Source organism: Meleagris gallopavo, chromosome 8, assembly GCF_000146605.3.
Source record: "Meleagris gallopavo isolate NT-WF06-2002-E0010 breed Aviagen turkey brand Nicholas breeding stock chromosome 8, Turkey_5.1, whole genome shotgun sequence".
In the NCBI taxonomy this organism is placed as follows: domain Eukaryota; kingdom Metazoa; phylum Chordata; class Aves; order Galliformes; family Phasianidae; genus Meleagris; species Meleagris gallopavo.
In genome coordinates, this window is record NC_015018.2 from 10,274,033 (window position 1) to 10,288,088 (window position 14,056).

At 41.1% G+C, this 14,056-nt stretch overlaps 2 protein-coding genes across 2 annotated transcripts in view; both read left to right on the forward strand.

The window, feature by feature from the left end:
- Positions 1–5: 5 nt before the first annotated feature.
- On the forward strand, positions 6–13,142 carry LOC100542017 (nucleolar RNA helicase 2-like; the record flags this gene model as incomplete). The annotated part of the gene is made up of 15 exons (XM_010714289.2): positions 6–185; positions 614–880; positions 1,962–2,037; positions 2,551–2,729; positions 4,029–4,146; positions 5,002–5,187; positions 5,731–5,876; positions 6,467–6,616; positions 8,325–8,486; positions 9,159–9,278; positions 10,062–10,135; positions 10,292–10,451; positions 10,736–10,870; positions 11,897–11,941; positions 12,728–13,142. Coding segments are annotated over 15 exons (2,250 nt in total), but the record flags the coding sequence as incomplete, so codon positions are not given.
- A 796-nt stretch (positions 13,143–13,938) lies between these two features.
- Positions 13,939–14,056, forward strand: part of LOC100542173 (nucleolar RNA helicase 2) — a 9,687-nt gene continuing 9,569 nt past the window's right edge. The window contains exon 1 of the mRNA XM_010714512.2: positions 13,939–14,022. Coding sequence (XP_010712814.1) covers positions 13,939–14,022 — 84 coding nt within the window. The remainder of the gene's footprint in view (positions 14,023–14,056) is intronic.

A 14,056-nucleotide genomic window follows, 5' to 3' on the forward strand; every position in this document is an offset into this window, starting at 1 on the left:
CGCCGGGATCGGCACCGGTTTCCGGGGTGGGTCCATTCCTGTCACGGTGCGGTTGCGGCGTGGTGGCCGGCGAGCGGCGATGCCTGAGGCTACCCCGGATCCGCGCCGTCAACGGGGCCGAATCGGAGCCCGAGAGCCCTATGGAGAGCGAGGCTGCACCAGACGGCAGCCGGCGGCGGCGCAAGGTAACGGGGAGGGTTCCGAAGCCTGCCGACGCCGACTCCGGCCCGCTTTTGCCGCTCCTCCCGCGTGCCGGCGGTCGTGCTTCCCCTCCCCGCACGGAGCGGCGCGGCGCGGGCTGCTCGAAGCCGCGTCCCTCCGGCGGAGCTCGGGCTGGGCCGGGCCTGTGCCGCGGGGTACCCGACCGGCCGGCCACGTGTGTGGCTTCCTGGAGGCCTCGTGTCGGGGCGGAACCGCTGTGCACGCGGTGTTGGCCCGGTGGGGCGGCTGGCGGGGTAGGTGTCCTCGGGCGGGGGCTGAGGTGGAGACCCCGAGCCCTGCGGCGTGAGCTCGGGTGTCCCGATGGCGGGAGGCGCCCGGCCAGCCTCTGAGAGCAGTTGGGGACGCACGTGTGCGCGGCTCTCTGACGGCCTTGTTGCTTTTGGCTCGCCAGAAGGAGAAGAAAGAGAAGAAATCTAAGCGGCACGATAAGGCTCGGAAGAGGAAAGCTCAGACAGATGAAAGCGAGCAGTCGGAAGAGGAGAGCGACTCGCCAAAGCTGAAGAAAGCAAAGAACGGAGCGAAGCAAAATGGGCACGTGAGGGAGGAGAGCCCAGAGAACGCCAGGCTGTCTTCTGTCAGTGCCAAATCCACCCCCAAGAACCGGCAGAGCAACGCCAGTGAAACGTCCAGCGGGGATGGGGACAGTGACCAGGAGCAGGTAATGGCGGTACCTGGTGTGCCATGGTGACGAGGGGAGCTTTCAGCACCTGCGTTACAGTCAGTCTACGTTTAGAGCAGGTTATCTTCATTTCTTTGTGTGTGCTTTTCCCTCGCAACCAATGGGAAGACTGCCCTGATTTTCCAGACTGAAAGCTGCTTGGTTGTGCTTGCTGGCAGTTGTTTGCAAACGGTTGGAATTGTGAGAGCGCTGAAGTTCTAGATCAGCGCCTGTGGTTTCCTCATGTCAACAGTGCCAGTGCCACTGGAGCTTCTGGTTGCTGCCTTCAGGCTGCACACAGAGGGCATCTGGATTTGATTTAATGGCAGTGGCTGTGATCACTACAGATACGTTTTAATTGGCTTCTTGCCAATATGAGTTCTTCTGTGGTAAACTTTTTTAGTTTTTTTAATTATAGTTAGTGGAGAAAGAAACATAACACTTTTTTTTAACGTGTGATTTAATAAATTGGTAACTCTTAATGTTAAGATGTTGGATGATAAGATCCACCTTAGTGTAATAAAATGTATCATTGTAACAGTTCTGTATTTTTAAGCCCTCTTATAGTAATGTTTTTATCTTTTGGACTTTGATTCTACCTGCTAAAATGTATATTGAAGTGAGGCTCTAGGAAGATTTGCGGGTCTGCCTTGTTTTGTTACTCATAGGAATCAGTTTCTGTCTGGAAATGACTCTGCTGTACAAGTTGGGCAGTAGGTGGTTAGCTGGGTATCAGGCTTGTTTCTTGCCCATTACAACATACTCTGGTTGCCTGTCAGTAATTGTTTAAAATATAATCTTAACACTTGAGAATTTTTGGAGGTTGAGTTTGGATGTCTTGCATTATTATGCCATTATATTTAAAGCAAAGTCTTCATTTAAATTACAGGTTGCTTCTGTCTAACTTTGAAATATAATGGTAAGTAAAACAAAGAAGGCTCTTCAGCCATAGCTATGATGTTGTTACTAAAAGTTTGACCTTTGACTGGGACACCACTGTGTACGCTGTTATCCTACATTTTCTGGTTGTCACATACGGTATTTACAGGAAACATTTTATGAATTATTATTTACTTAACAGGAGATGACTGAAGAGCAGAAAGAGGGTGCTTTCTCCAATTTCCCTATCTCTAAAGGGACCGTTCAGCTTCTTCAAGGTAAATTTCTTTTCATGATGTGATTTGCCCAGCTCAGGCTTTACAGTAGAACTTCAAATGAAAGAGAGCTCAAAAAATGGTGTGGGAAATTTTCGGTTCAAAGTTATTTCATAGCATGTAAAGGAAAACCAGTTATATTTAGCATCTCTGAGATTAGTTTGTGAATGACTTGATGTCAAAATTACTTCATCTCTCAATTTTACATTTTATTTGAAAGTAAAAGTTTTTCTTAGCTGAGTGGGGAGCATTACATAAATACAGTCAGAGTATTTAAAAGCTTTCATTAATGGCTAATAATTTCATCTGTCCCTGACTCTGGTGCTATAAAGTAGGAGAGTAAGGCAGGCAGCCCCAAGGTTCTGTCAGGATTAAATCAATCCTCTGTGATTAAATAAATCAGGGGAGGTGAAGATACAGTCCTGACTTGTTCTAGACTAGTTTGGTGGATGTTCTGCTTGGGATGACCTCCTTTGAGGAGTACTGTATTAAAGCAGTCTGTTCTAATTGTTGCAGCTCGAGGAGTGACATACCTGTTTCCTGTGCAAGTGAAGACCTTCCATCCAGTATATTCTGGAAAAGATGTAATTGCTCAAGCACAAACTGGAACAGGGAAGACTTTCTCTTTTGCTATTCCATTAATTGAAAAGCTTCAGGCGGACTCACAGGAAAGAAGAAGAGGCCGTTCACCAAAAGTAACTATACCTGGCTCGGATGCTGGTTTTGCATTTGTCCTATGCCCAAGTGATTCAGAAGTTTAACTCACTGAAAAAGTGCTTTACGTTTATGCAGGGATAAAAGCTATCTCCTTAAATAAGTTTGTTGAAATGGTGGGAGATGTTAAAAATACTTATTTTTCAGTAGGACCAGCAAAAGATGTTGAAACTTCTGTTCCAGAGAATGCGCGTTCATTACGAGATGTCAGCATTCTGATCAACTAAGTTTATTCTCTTAAGTTTATTTTACCAAATTCTTATAACGTGTCCCCAGATTAGATAGGCCAAAGCTGATTATATCCTCTTCTGTGGTGGAAAATGTTTTGTCTGTGAAGTTCATCTTGTCACTCATCTCAGGGCTACCTGAAACTTAATTGAAAAAACTGAAAGGTATTAGAGGCATTTTTTGCATTCAGCCATCATGTTGGCTGACTTGGGAGAACTGACTTGAGATTTGGTCTTGCAGAGAAGAGAGAGTGTTTGTTGAGGGAGTCTCTGTTGTCAGATTTGAGAATAGTATTGCAACTATTAAAACTCCTGTAGTGTGTCCATCATCTGCGTTGAAGCCTGTGCATTGGGAGAGAAGAAAGCTGTTGGGCTGCTTCTGTGGGGATATCAGTGCAGGTTGCAGAACTGTGCTGAGCTCCAGTTTACAGACCAAATGTATGTTTTACTGAGAGACAGCTGATATCTTTTGGTGGCTCTTCCTTACGCCTTCTCCCTTCTCACAGGATTGTAAAGGAGTACCAAGCTTGCAGGGCTTCTTGTTTGTATGTTTTTGAAGAAGCTTTTCTTATCCAAATTCTTTGATCTTATACTCAAGCAACTGTTCAAAAGCTAAAGTTAGATAAGCTTTAAGTATTTCCTATCTAATAATAAAAAGTCTGTCCTAGAAAAGATAATGTGCTGAAGGAGATGAATGCTGTTATGAGAATCTTAATCAGTGTGCTTCCCTAATCTTTGCTTAAACAACTATTTACTATTTAAACCAATTTTCTTTTTTAATGATGTTATGGTCAGACCTAAACTGGTGGCTGCAAGTCTAATGTTGACTAGCTTATCCAGACAAGCTGTGAGTGCCCCATCCTTGGAGGTGCCTAAGGCCACAGATTGGGGCCCTAGGAAACCTGAGCTGGTAGGGGGCAGCCAGCCCATGGCAGGGGTTGGGACTGGATGAGCTTTGATATCTCTTCCGATGCTAGCCAGTTTATGATTCTGTGACAGCAGCAGCTAGGTAGAAGCCATGTTGAGAGTTTATCTGTTTGTCATCCAATGTAGGTTCTGGTTCTTGCTCCAACAAGAGAGCTGGCAAACCAGGTTGCCAAAGATTTCAAGGACATAACGAGAAAGCTCACAGTAGCTTGTTTTTATGGAGGAACACCGTATAACGGACAAAGTAAGTGCCACACCAGCAATAATTGACATGTCAGTTGACTGGTGTATTTGAGAAATGCAATTGGGTCTTTCCAAATGCAGGCTTTAACTCTAGAGCTGAAGAGCAATTGTGGAGTATTCAGTGGTTCTTAGTATTCTTAGTGTTCTTTGTGTGCTCTCATACTTTGAACCAAAGTGAAAGAGCTTATATTGTATACATACACAGAGTATTTGTGGTAAGTTCTTATAAACGTTTTTATTTTGTTTGAAATACGTGAAGTCTTATAGCTGTGAGTGGGTGTGGTTTTCTTCCTCTTTGTGATGAGGGGTATGTACAAGATTTGTAAAGAGTAGAAGAATTTCTGTATTTTGCCTGCGTAATTTGCTGTGTTGATTGCTTTAAACAAAACAAGTGCAGGAATGAGAGTAAACTCTTTTCTTACAACACATCTTACATCATTAGGGATGAAATTTCCTGCATAACTGTGGGAAATAAATTATTTCAATAATTTAGACAGATTTTGTTTGTTTTTCAAATCTGGCTAAATTAAACAATCTGGAAAGATGCAACTATTTCCAAAGCATGTTAAAATAACCTCTGTGTTTGCAGCATAATTTAAATCATGAGCAAAATGAAGGGAGATGGGGGAGTTTTTTTTTTTTTTCAGGGAGGGCAGTAGAATGTCTGATATCAGTTTTGTTATTTTTCCCCTTTTTTTCCTCCTCTTCATCACTTCTCACTTGTTTGTAAGTAAAGTACTTACAGGTGGTATAAGAAGCTGTTAATTGATTGTTCTTCTGCTACCAAGTGTCTCTAATGTAGAGAAACCTCATTAGTTCACTGCTAACTCATCTTCTGCTCTTTCTTCTTTATCAGTTGATCTCATTAGAAGTGGAATTGACATTTTGGTTGGGACACCTGGTCGAATCAAAGACCATCTTCAGAATGGCAAGCTGGACCTTACAAAGGTGAAACATGTTGTCCTTGATGAAGTTGACCAGATGTTGGACATGGGATTTGCTGAGCAGGTGGAGGACATCTTACGAGTTGCGTACAAGAAAGGTAATCTCAGTATTTTATTAGATAGTAGGAAATAAACAATCATTTAGTTTCAGAAAATATGCTCACGTTTTAGCAAAGTTGCAATCTGGCTTTATTTAGAAATGATTGAATAGTGTCTTCTAGGAAATGTGAATGTAACGTGTGAGGAAGTGTGGTGAAACTAGGAATTCCTGGGGCCATTGCAAAGCTTAAAATCCAATACCCAGAAATCTGTAGATAACTTTCCTTGACATACGTCTAGAAGTTGTACTTGATTTCTCTGCTATTAAAAGAAATTTGAAGAAATCTGAATTTCTTTCTTTCCATCACTTAGAAGCAGACTGGATTTTTGTTCATAATGAGTTTATTCTGTAATCTTGACAATAGTTGTAATTTTTAGAGGCTTTTTTTTCCGGTCTTGATAATGCATAAATTAAAAAGCAGATTTTCCTTCTATATTTTAGTGAGATTTGGTGTCATATTTTTAATAATGGTGTAATAAATCAGTATGCATCTATAAAAGAAAAGGTACAAAGATTTTGAAACATTATTATTTGTTTTAAGATTCTGAAGACAATCCCCAGACGCTACTGTTTTCTGCAACGTGCCCAAACTGGGTGTATGATGTGGCTAAAAAATACATGAAGTCTAAATATGAGCAGGTTGACTTGATTGGGAGAAGAACTCAAAAGGCTGCTACAACAGTAGAAGTGAGTAATCTGTCTGAAGGAAACATTTTCAGACCTTATCCCTTCCACTTTTTGACACATCATCACATCCAAAAGTGCTTTATCGGGATGATGTTGAAGTTTTTGGGAGTTACTTTCTGGAGATTTGTTGTTTAGATTTAAGTATTGTCTCACAGTTACTTTGATAGATCAGCTGGAGGCATCGTAATTGTACTGGAGGAATTGAAAGAATGTTAATCTTGATCTTGAAAAAAGCTTGTAACACGTGGTATTTATATCACTTTATCTGGCATAAAGCTGTAGCTACTAGAGCTGTGTTAAATTCTGCACCTCTTTCTGTCCTTCAGAAAAGTAGTATATTAACTGCAGTTTCTAAAGCAAAGGAAAGACAGATTTGAAGACACTTATTTTTTTTCTTCTTACTGTAATTACTTCACTTAAAGTTAGACTGATCATTGTGTACATAAGGGCTTTATGAATCTTGCATGTTCCAAGAATGTTTTGCCCAACAAGAAATTGTATATCTAATATTGCTGGATTTTCCAATTTCAGATGTTTTAAAGAGTCTTGTGGGATTTGTATAAGCTAACCTCAGGAATTCTTTTCCATAGCATTTGGCTATAGAGTGTCACTGGTCTCAGAGAGCTGCAGTTATTGGAGATGTCATTCAGGTCTACAGTGGCAGCCACGGGAGGACCATTGTATTTTGTGAAACCAAAAAAGATGCAAATGAACTGGCTCTGAATGCGTCAATCAAGCAGGTATTCCATCATTTTTATTAAGAAACAAGGCTGTCACTGAAATCAACCTTACACTGATACTGGACCAATGCTGAGTTAAGTTTTAGGGTGACTTTGAAAGTGAAGGAGACAGGATTTTGTAAATGGTCAGATCAAAACAAACCCTTAAAAAAAAAGAAGAATGGTTGAAAGTTGATGCATTATAGTCTTCTGGACTAGGCTGTACTAACAGACACCGGGCTACATTTTTCTTAGGGGTTCTTGCTGACGTTAAGTGAAGCAGTTGTGAGTTTGTTTCTGTCCTTTTAGAGACAACTGTCTCTCTTGGATTAAAATATGGTGACTGACTTGGAGACCTCCTGGGATGGTAGCTCATGGTACTGGAATAGCAGTTACTGAGCTGTGATGTTGATGTTAATTAGTACTGTCAGAGGGCCCCAATTAGGACTTAGAGCAGTAATGTGTCAGAGTCTCTGCCTGTACCTCTTCAAGATGTTTATTAGCTGCTGTGAAGAGTTCAAAGATATACGCATAGGAAGAATTCAGTCCTGCTATTTATCTCCTGTGGATGAGCTTTAGTGTTTTTCCTGAGATTTATGGTGCAGCACAGTGTCATTGGTGGAAACACACTTGTGGTGCATTGTTTATGATGTGCTGAGGTGCTGGGACTGCATGCTCCTTTTTGGTGATGGAACCACAGCAGCCACTTTTCCTGTATGTATTTTCGTTAGGGAAATGGGTTAACCAATGTCTAGAAAGCAGTTTAGCATTATGTTCCTAGGGAAAGGAGAAGCTTGTTAAACTGCCACAGCTGTGTTCAGGAGTGTTTCTCCTACGCTCCTAGATGACCTCACTAACAGCTAAACCTGAGTGTGGAGCCTTGTCCTGTGTTACTGGTGGCTTTAGTGATATCAAATCTTGCATAGGCAATGCAGAACTGATCTTGGCAGGTAAGAGAAGTGAATTACTTAGACGTTTCCATTTTTGCACTTTAATGCTCACTAGCATTACATGCCTATTCCACTTATTAGGTGACATTAATCCAAAGCTGTGTGAAAAACTTTTTGAATCCTGTTGTGACTCTAGGATTGAGTTACGATTGTTTGTTTTGCTTTGAATATTACTTACATGTGGAAAACTTAAATCATATGAGCAAAAGGTGGAATGATTTTTGTATGTTTTGGTCTTTGTGCTTGTTATTACTATAATACTGAAGAACTTCAAGAAGTACTAGATTAAAAAAAAGTCATTGAAACTGCAGGGTGTTTTTTTTTTTTTAGCAGTACTTCTGTTTTAATCCTTTAATTGGTAGAGGGGACAATTAATATACTAAGAGGGATTAAGAAGCAACACTGTTTTGGAAAAGATGTCTGAATTAGTGCTGTGAAGGCCTGAGAACATTGCTGGAGATGGTTAGTTTTTAAAAGACTAAGCCTTGCATAGCGAGCCTGGTTGGAAAGTTGAGGCCTAGTTGTTTTCATAGGTCACAGTAGTTAAAGATGGAGATAAGACACATGTTCCTGTTCTGTTTTCTTTCTGTTGTTTAAAGGTCTTTGAGATACATTAATAAGAAGCACTGAGTACATATTTTGAAACCTCTGAAGTATTAATTGGCAAACTCTATTTTACTATAGAGTGTCATAGTAAGAAAGCAGTCAGAAATGACTATAAAACAGAGCACCCATATTGCTGAATTTCAGTACAGTCCTGAAATAATGCTCTTTTTCAGGATTGCCAGTCACTGCATGGTGACATTCCTCAGAAGCAAAGAGAGATCACGCTGAAAGGTTTTAGAAACGGTGCATTTAAAGTTCTGGTTGCAACCAATGTAGCTGCCCGTGGTTTAGATATCCCTGAAGTTGACCTAGTTGTACAAAGTTCACCACCAAAGGTAAGTTGAGTGTCTTGTAATAACAATATATTGTCTTGTTTTCAAGTAATAAATGTTAGCAATTGGTAGTATGCACCGTAGCGTTTATCATAATTGCATTTAAGGGTAAGGAATGTCTTGATATGAAAAGGAATTTCTTTGAGGATTTTTCAGAGTACATCAGTGCCTAAAATATTTGAAGATGTTCCTAAAAATGCTTTCTTTTATGGCTTTCTGAAGCCTCTCCCTCTGAGGCTGTATATGGGAGTTACAAGTCTGAAAGCAGTGAGAAGCAACGAAAAGCTGCTGGTCTTGCAAGAGTAACAAAGGAGGGGCACGTGTGAGGAGGAGACCTCAGCAGTGAGAACAGTGCCAGAAGTTGAGAGTTTAAAAAAACATATTGTTCAACATATTGAATTCACGGTTAATAGCTCAAAAACAGTGCTTTCAAGCTGATAGGCAGGAGATGTGAGAGGAATACACACCATTTTTTTTGTATTCTCCATCTTTTTAAAGTATTATGGAGAAGCTTGCTCTTCTGAATTTAGCAAAACAATATTTTTTAACTTAGTTCTTAGATGCAGTTTTTGTGCATTGCTCAGACTAAATTGTCATAGTTTCTACAGAGATATGTGAGTGCAACTGATGAAATTGCAGTGAGCTGAGTAAGTCATAATGCTGTTTATTTTGAAGGATGTGGAGTCCTACATTCACCGTTCTGGACGCACAGGTCGAGCTGGCCGGACTGGAATCTGTATCTGTTTTTATCAGCGAAAGGAAGAAAATCAGTTAAGATATGTGGAACAGAAAGCGGTAAAGTGCAGTTTTCCTCCGTTCTTGAGCACCAAATGTAATGTTTTAGGGCAGCATATAAAATCCTCATGTCATCTTTTGTTTATGTTAATAAGAGTACGCTATATAAAACATCCAGGTGAGGTTCAGTTATTCTGCAATTTGGGTTTGCTGTGTGGAGCAGGCAACACACTGCAGATCCTTGTACTCACACTTTGTCAACAAAGGCCATAAGATTGTACCTTTGGAGATGAGAAGGACAGGCAAGGGAAAAGCTATGACATGTTCATTTTAGTGTTCACCCTGGACTTACTGTGTGATTAATGACTGGTTTGTGTGTAGCTTCACTGATTGTGAACTTCCAGCAGTGTTCCATAGGACGGTTTTCTCATACAGCTCAGATGAGATGGTTTAGTCTCAGGCCTGTAAAACTTAGGCTTGCGCTGAGAAAGGTGCATAACTCGTACTTGAATTCTAGTCTGATCTACTTGGATTTCTAATTTTGTTTATAGTTTGTGGGCTTTCTTCCCCCCTAGAATATATCAAAATGGTCTCTATTCTTTTCAGTTTAAAGCCAGTGGATCATTTAAATTGACCTGGTACATAAACAGTGTTTGTGTTATCCATTTTCCTGTACGATTAGCTTTGTAGTTTTCAGTAACAAAGCAGGGAGTCCAAATGATAGAAGCACAAGAAAAATGTAAGATTGAAGCGGTTGTTTCATTAAGTGTCCAACACTATTTCTTTAAAATTGAATTATTTATAGCTACAACTTTCATCTGTATTTTGCTTTATAAATTTCAGGGCATTACGTTCAAGCGTGTTGGTGTTCCCACTGCAACAGATATAATAAAAGCTTCCAGCAAAGATGCTATCAGGTGTGTTGGGTGATTCAAGCTCTACTGTATTTTCCTATCTTTCTAGTTCAGAAGGGCTGGTTGGACTGTCTGTTGCTCTTTGAACTCATCACCGTTAAAGTCTTGGACTGCTGGGTTTTATTTCTGTTTCCAAACTAGCAATTTTTTTCTTCTTAGATGTCTGGATTCTGTTCCTCAATCTGCTATTGACTATTTCAAAGAGTCTGCTCAGTTGCTAATAGAAGAAAAGGGACCAGTTAATGCTTTGGCTGCAGCTCTAGCACATATTTCAGGCGCTACTTCGATTGAACAGCGCTCCTTGCTGAACTCAGATGTGGTAAGTGTGCATAGCTTTAAGGTTTGTCTTTGAAAAAGCAAAAACAAGCAACTCACCCCGTGTTGCTTAAATGGAGAATGATTTATGTCTGCTCATGGAAACTGCATTTAAGCTACTAACTGCTACTGTGTTAGTTAAGAAGGTAGGACATTTAAGTATGCCTGTTCTCATAACAGAAGCTATCTGAAAGCATAGTTTATCAGTGGTAAAATAGCAGGTTTTTGTCTGATAGATGAGCTAAAGCTTATTCCTCTGACTGAATGGAACATGTCCCATTTCTTCAGGGATTTGTTACAATGATACTGCGCTGCTCTGAAGAAATAAACAATATGAGCTATGTTTGGCGAAAACTACGGGAGCAGCTGGGTGGTGATGTTGACAGAAAGGTGAACAGAATGTGTTTCATCAAGGGAAGAATGGTAAGGGTTTGTTGTTATTGTTTGTGTGTGGTTTTTTCTACTTTTACTCCTCTGGTTGTAGCCTTTTTCCTCAGCAGATGGATGAGTAGGTAGGTAGTTTTTCCTGCTCCCATTCCAGGCTCTGATAAAGATATGATCCTCTGACAAAAGGATGGCCACAATCTATTTGGTCAGTGGTCATTTCAGAAGCTTAGGTTTCTGTTCTACTGATGTGTTAAGGAGTACAGTGCAGTGTAACTGGCATGTCCAGAGAGGTAGCAGTACAGGTAAAAGGTACAAACTGTATTTGCCTTTATGACAAAACATATAACAGAATTTTTCAGGACAGTTAGCTCTGATAATACACGTGTTATATCTCTATAACCTAAAAACAATCAAAGTAATTTTTTGGTTTGTGTACATGATAGCTGTACAGTTACTGTTGCAGAGCTTAATGGGGGACAATATTTTAAGCAAAACTAATTTCCCTTCCTCTTAATGTCTCAGATTCCACATGCATTTTCACAGACTTGAAAATGTGATAAACTGTCTGGGATTTGTAGTGACACAGAACAAGGAATGCTTCTGTGAGCTGTTAGGCAGTGTTGCCGATTTGCTCCATTGTTTTGCTTTTTGGGATGTATTTCTTGTTTCTCAGCATGCCCAGATCAGCAAAACTGTAGAGAGACACTGTTATCTTGTTGTGTGGTTTGTGTAGCCTGGGATGGGAAAAACAACCAATAAACTGAAAACAAATTGAGAAACAGACATATACTGAAGGTATGCATTTCTTAGTATAGGAAAAACTGATTTGAGAGAATTTACAGAGGAGTAATGGCAGGTGTGATGAAGACCACAATTTGTGAAACACTGGTACTATTCTAATGTTCAGAGGTTTTGAAGCGTTTAATTCAACATAAATAGCTTTGAAACTGAAAGCTTGTGTTAGCACAAAGGTTTATAGGTTCTGTTAGACTTCTTTTTCTTTAGCTAACAATCAATTAAAAGGCTAGGTTTATATCCATTGAAACTGTTCTCTCTTTTTAGGGTGTGTGCTTTGATATTCCTGCAGCAGATCAAAAAGACATAGAGGTATGTGCTTCACTGAAATTTCTCGTCACAGTGGACTGTAGATGAAACTGGCAGGACTGGGTTAGGTTGAAAATGTTACCTAGGCTGTGTCCTGCCTCTTCTAGTAGCCAAAAGGGATGGCTGTGATGGAACAGAAGAATAAAACAAGTATCCAGTGTTCCTTTCCTAAATTATTCATGTATCCACTGAGAAGAGTGGTGTGAATAACCCACCCCTTCTTAATCCTGCTGGATTGGTCTTGGTATGCAACATGTTTCACTTAAATATCCCTTTGTTTCCATCCACCCTTCAGTTCTGTTCCTCAGAGAAATCAGGTTTTTGTCTGGCAGAGTTAGTCTTCTCATGCCAAAATTCCCTAGCTTCCAGTCTTTCATTCCAGTATTACTTCCTCAGTGCATCTCCATTCCCTCATGCCCCATTGTTTGTTTGCTTCTAAAACAACTTCTAGTTCTGGATCAGAGGTGGGTGAAGATGGAAGCTGGCGAGTGGTGGGTCAGTAATAATTCTAGTGGTATTCTTAAGGAATGCAAGATGGGGTAAGAGCTGAGGCTGCTCTGTAAATCTCTGTGGTTGGTGTTGCTTCTGGTGTATGGTGTCTGAGGCATAACAGACAGCTGTAGCTTCTATGCTGGAAAATTTTGAAATCAGTATTGATCAGTAGTTAGAAACTTGAATACCCTGTATTTGTTAACAGATCTTTTATTGCTTTTCAATTTAGTAATTAGGAAATATACCATATTTGCATTCTTCAAATTTAATTTGATACATGTGATGTTATTTCAACAGGAAAGATGGGAAGATTCCAAGCAGTGCTGTCTGTGTGTGGCAAATGAATTACCTGAGCTAGAAGAATCCCAGCGGGGAGGGGGAGGAGGAGGAGTAGGAGGAAGAGGACGAGGAGGAGGAGGAGGAAGAGGAAGAGGAGGAAATAGCAGAAGCTTCTCAGGCTCCAGGAATGGACGGCGGGGTGGCTCGGGAAGAAACAGATTCAAAAGCAGGGGCCAGAAACGAAGCTATGACAGAGCGTTTGATCGCTGACCTCAGAAGCCAGGAGTGGAGAAGCAGGACGGCAGTATTTTATAATATGTTAAAATAGGCTGTTTCTGTGTCTGTTTGTACCACTTCAAAAGAAAAACGTCATTCATTTTTTTGGGGGTTTTTTCCCTCAGTACTACTTTGGTCATAAACAAGATCATGTACAAATTTAAAAAAAAAAAAAGCAACTGTTTCTTTCTTTACTGCCATTTCATCTGTATGTAAAACCTCCATCTCTGTTCCAGGATACGTGTCGCATCCAAACCTGTAGCCCAGCTCACTGTATAAAATATAGATCTTGACTGATGGCCAAACCTGTACATTTTCCAAAAAGGTTACAAAAAAAGTAAAATATTATTTTACAAATTCGTTTTGTATGTGAGATGTTTTTAACGTAGTGCTGAGTAGTTTGAGAGAAAGCAGATGCTTCTCTCAGGATGCACCTTACATGATATATACGGGCAGCGAGAGGTGCCTGAAGGCTGAAGGATAGTCGGTGTCATTCCACTCTCTAACAAGGGCTGAGTGGATGAGGGTCGAGTGGTGGATGTAGTGTACCTTGACTTCAGCAAAGCGTTTGACCCTGTCTCCCACGACATTCTTGTGACAAAGTCTAGGAAGTGTGGGATAGATGAGTGGACAGGGAGGTGGGCTGAGAACTGGATGACTGGCAGAGCTCAGAGAGTGGTAATCAATTGTGCAGAGTCCAGGTGGAGGCCTGTCATTTATAACAGTGCTCTCCAGAGGTCAGTGCTGGGTCCGGTTTTGTTCAACATCTTCAATCAGCAGTCTGGATGAAGGGATGGAATCCACCCTCAGCAAGTCTGCTGATGATACAAAGCTGAGAGGAGTGGCTGACACACCGGAAGGCCGCGCTGCTGTTCAACGAGACCTGGACAGGTTGGAGAGTTGGGCAGAGAGGAACCTGATGAGGTTTCACAAGAGTGAGTGAGGGGTCCTGTATGAGTAGTGCGGACGTCAGCGCACACGGCGGCTCTCGGTTACAGGAGGCCGCAGCGCTCACTCCGTTCACCACGGCGCGGGAGGCGGGAGCTGCGGGCGTGGCCGGCCGGGCGTCCC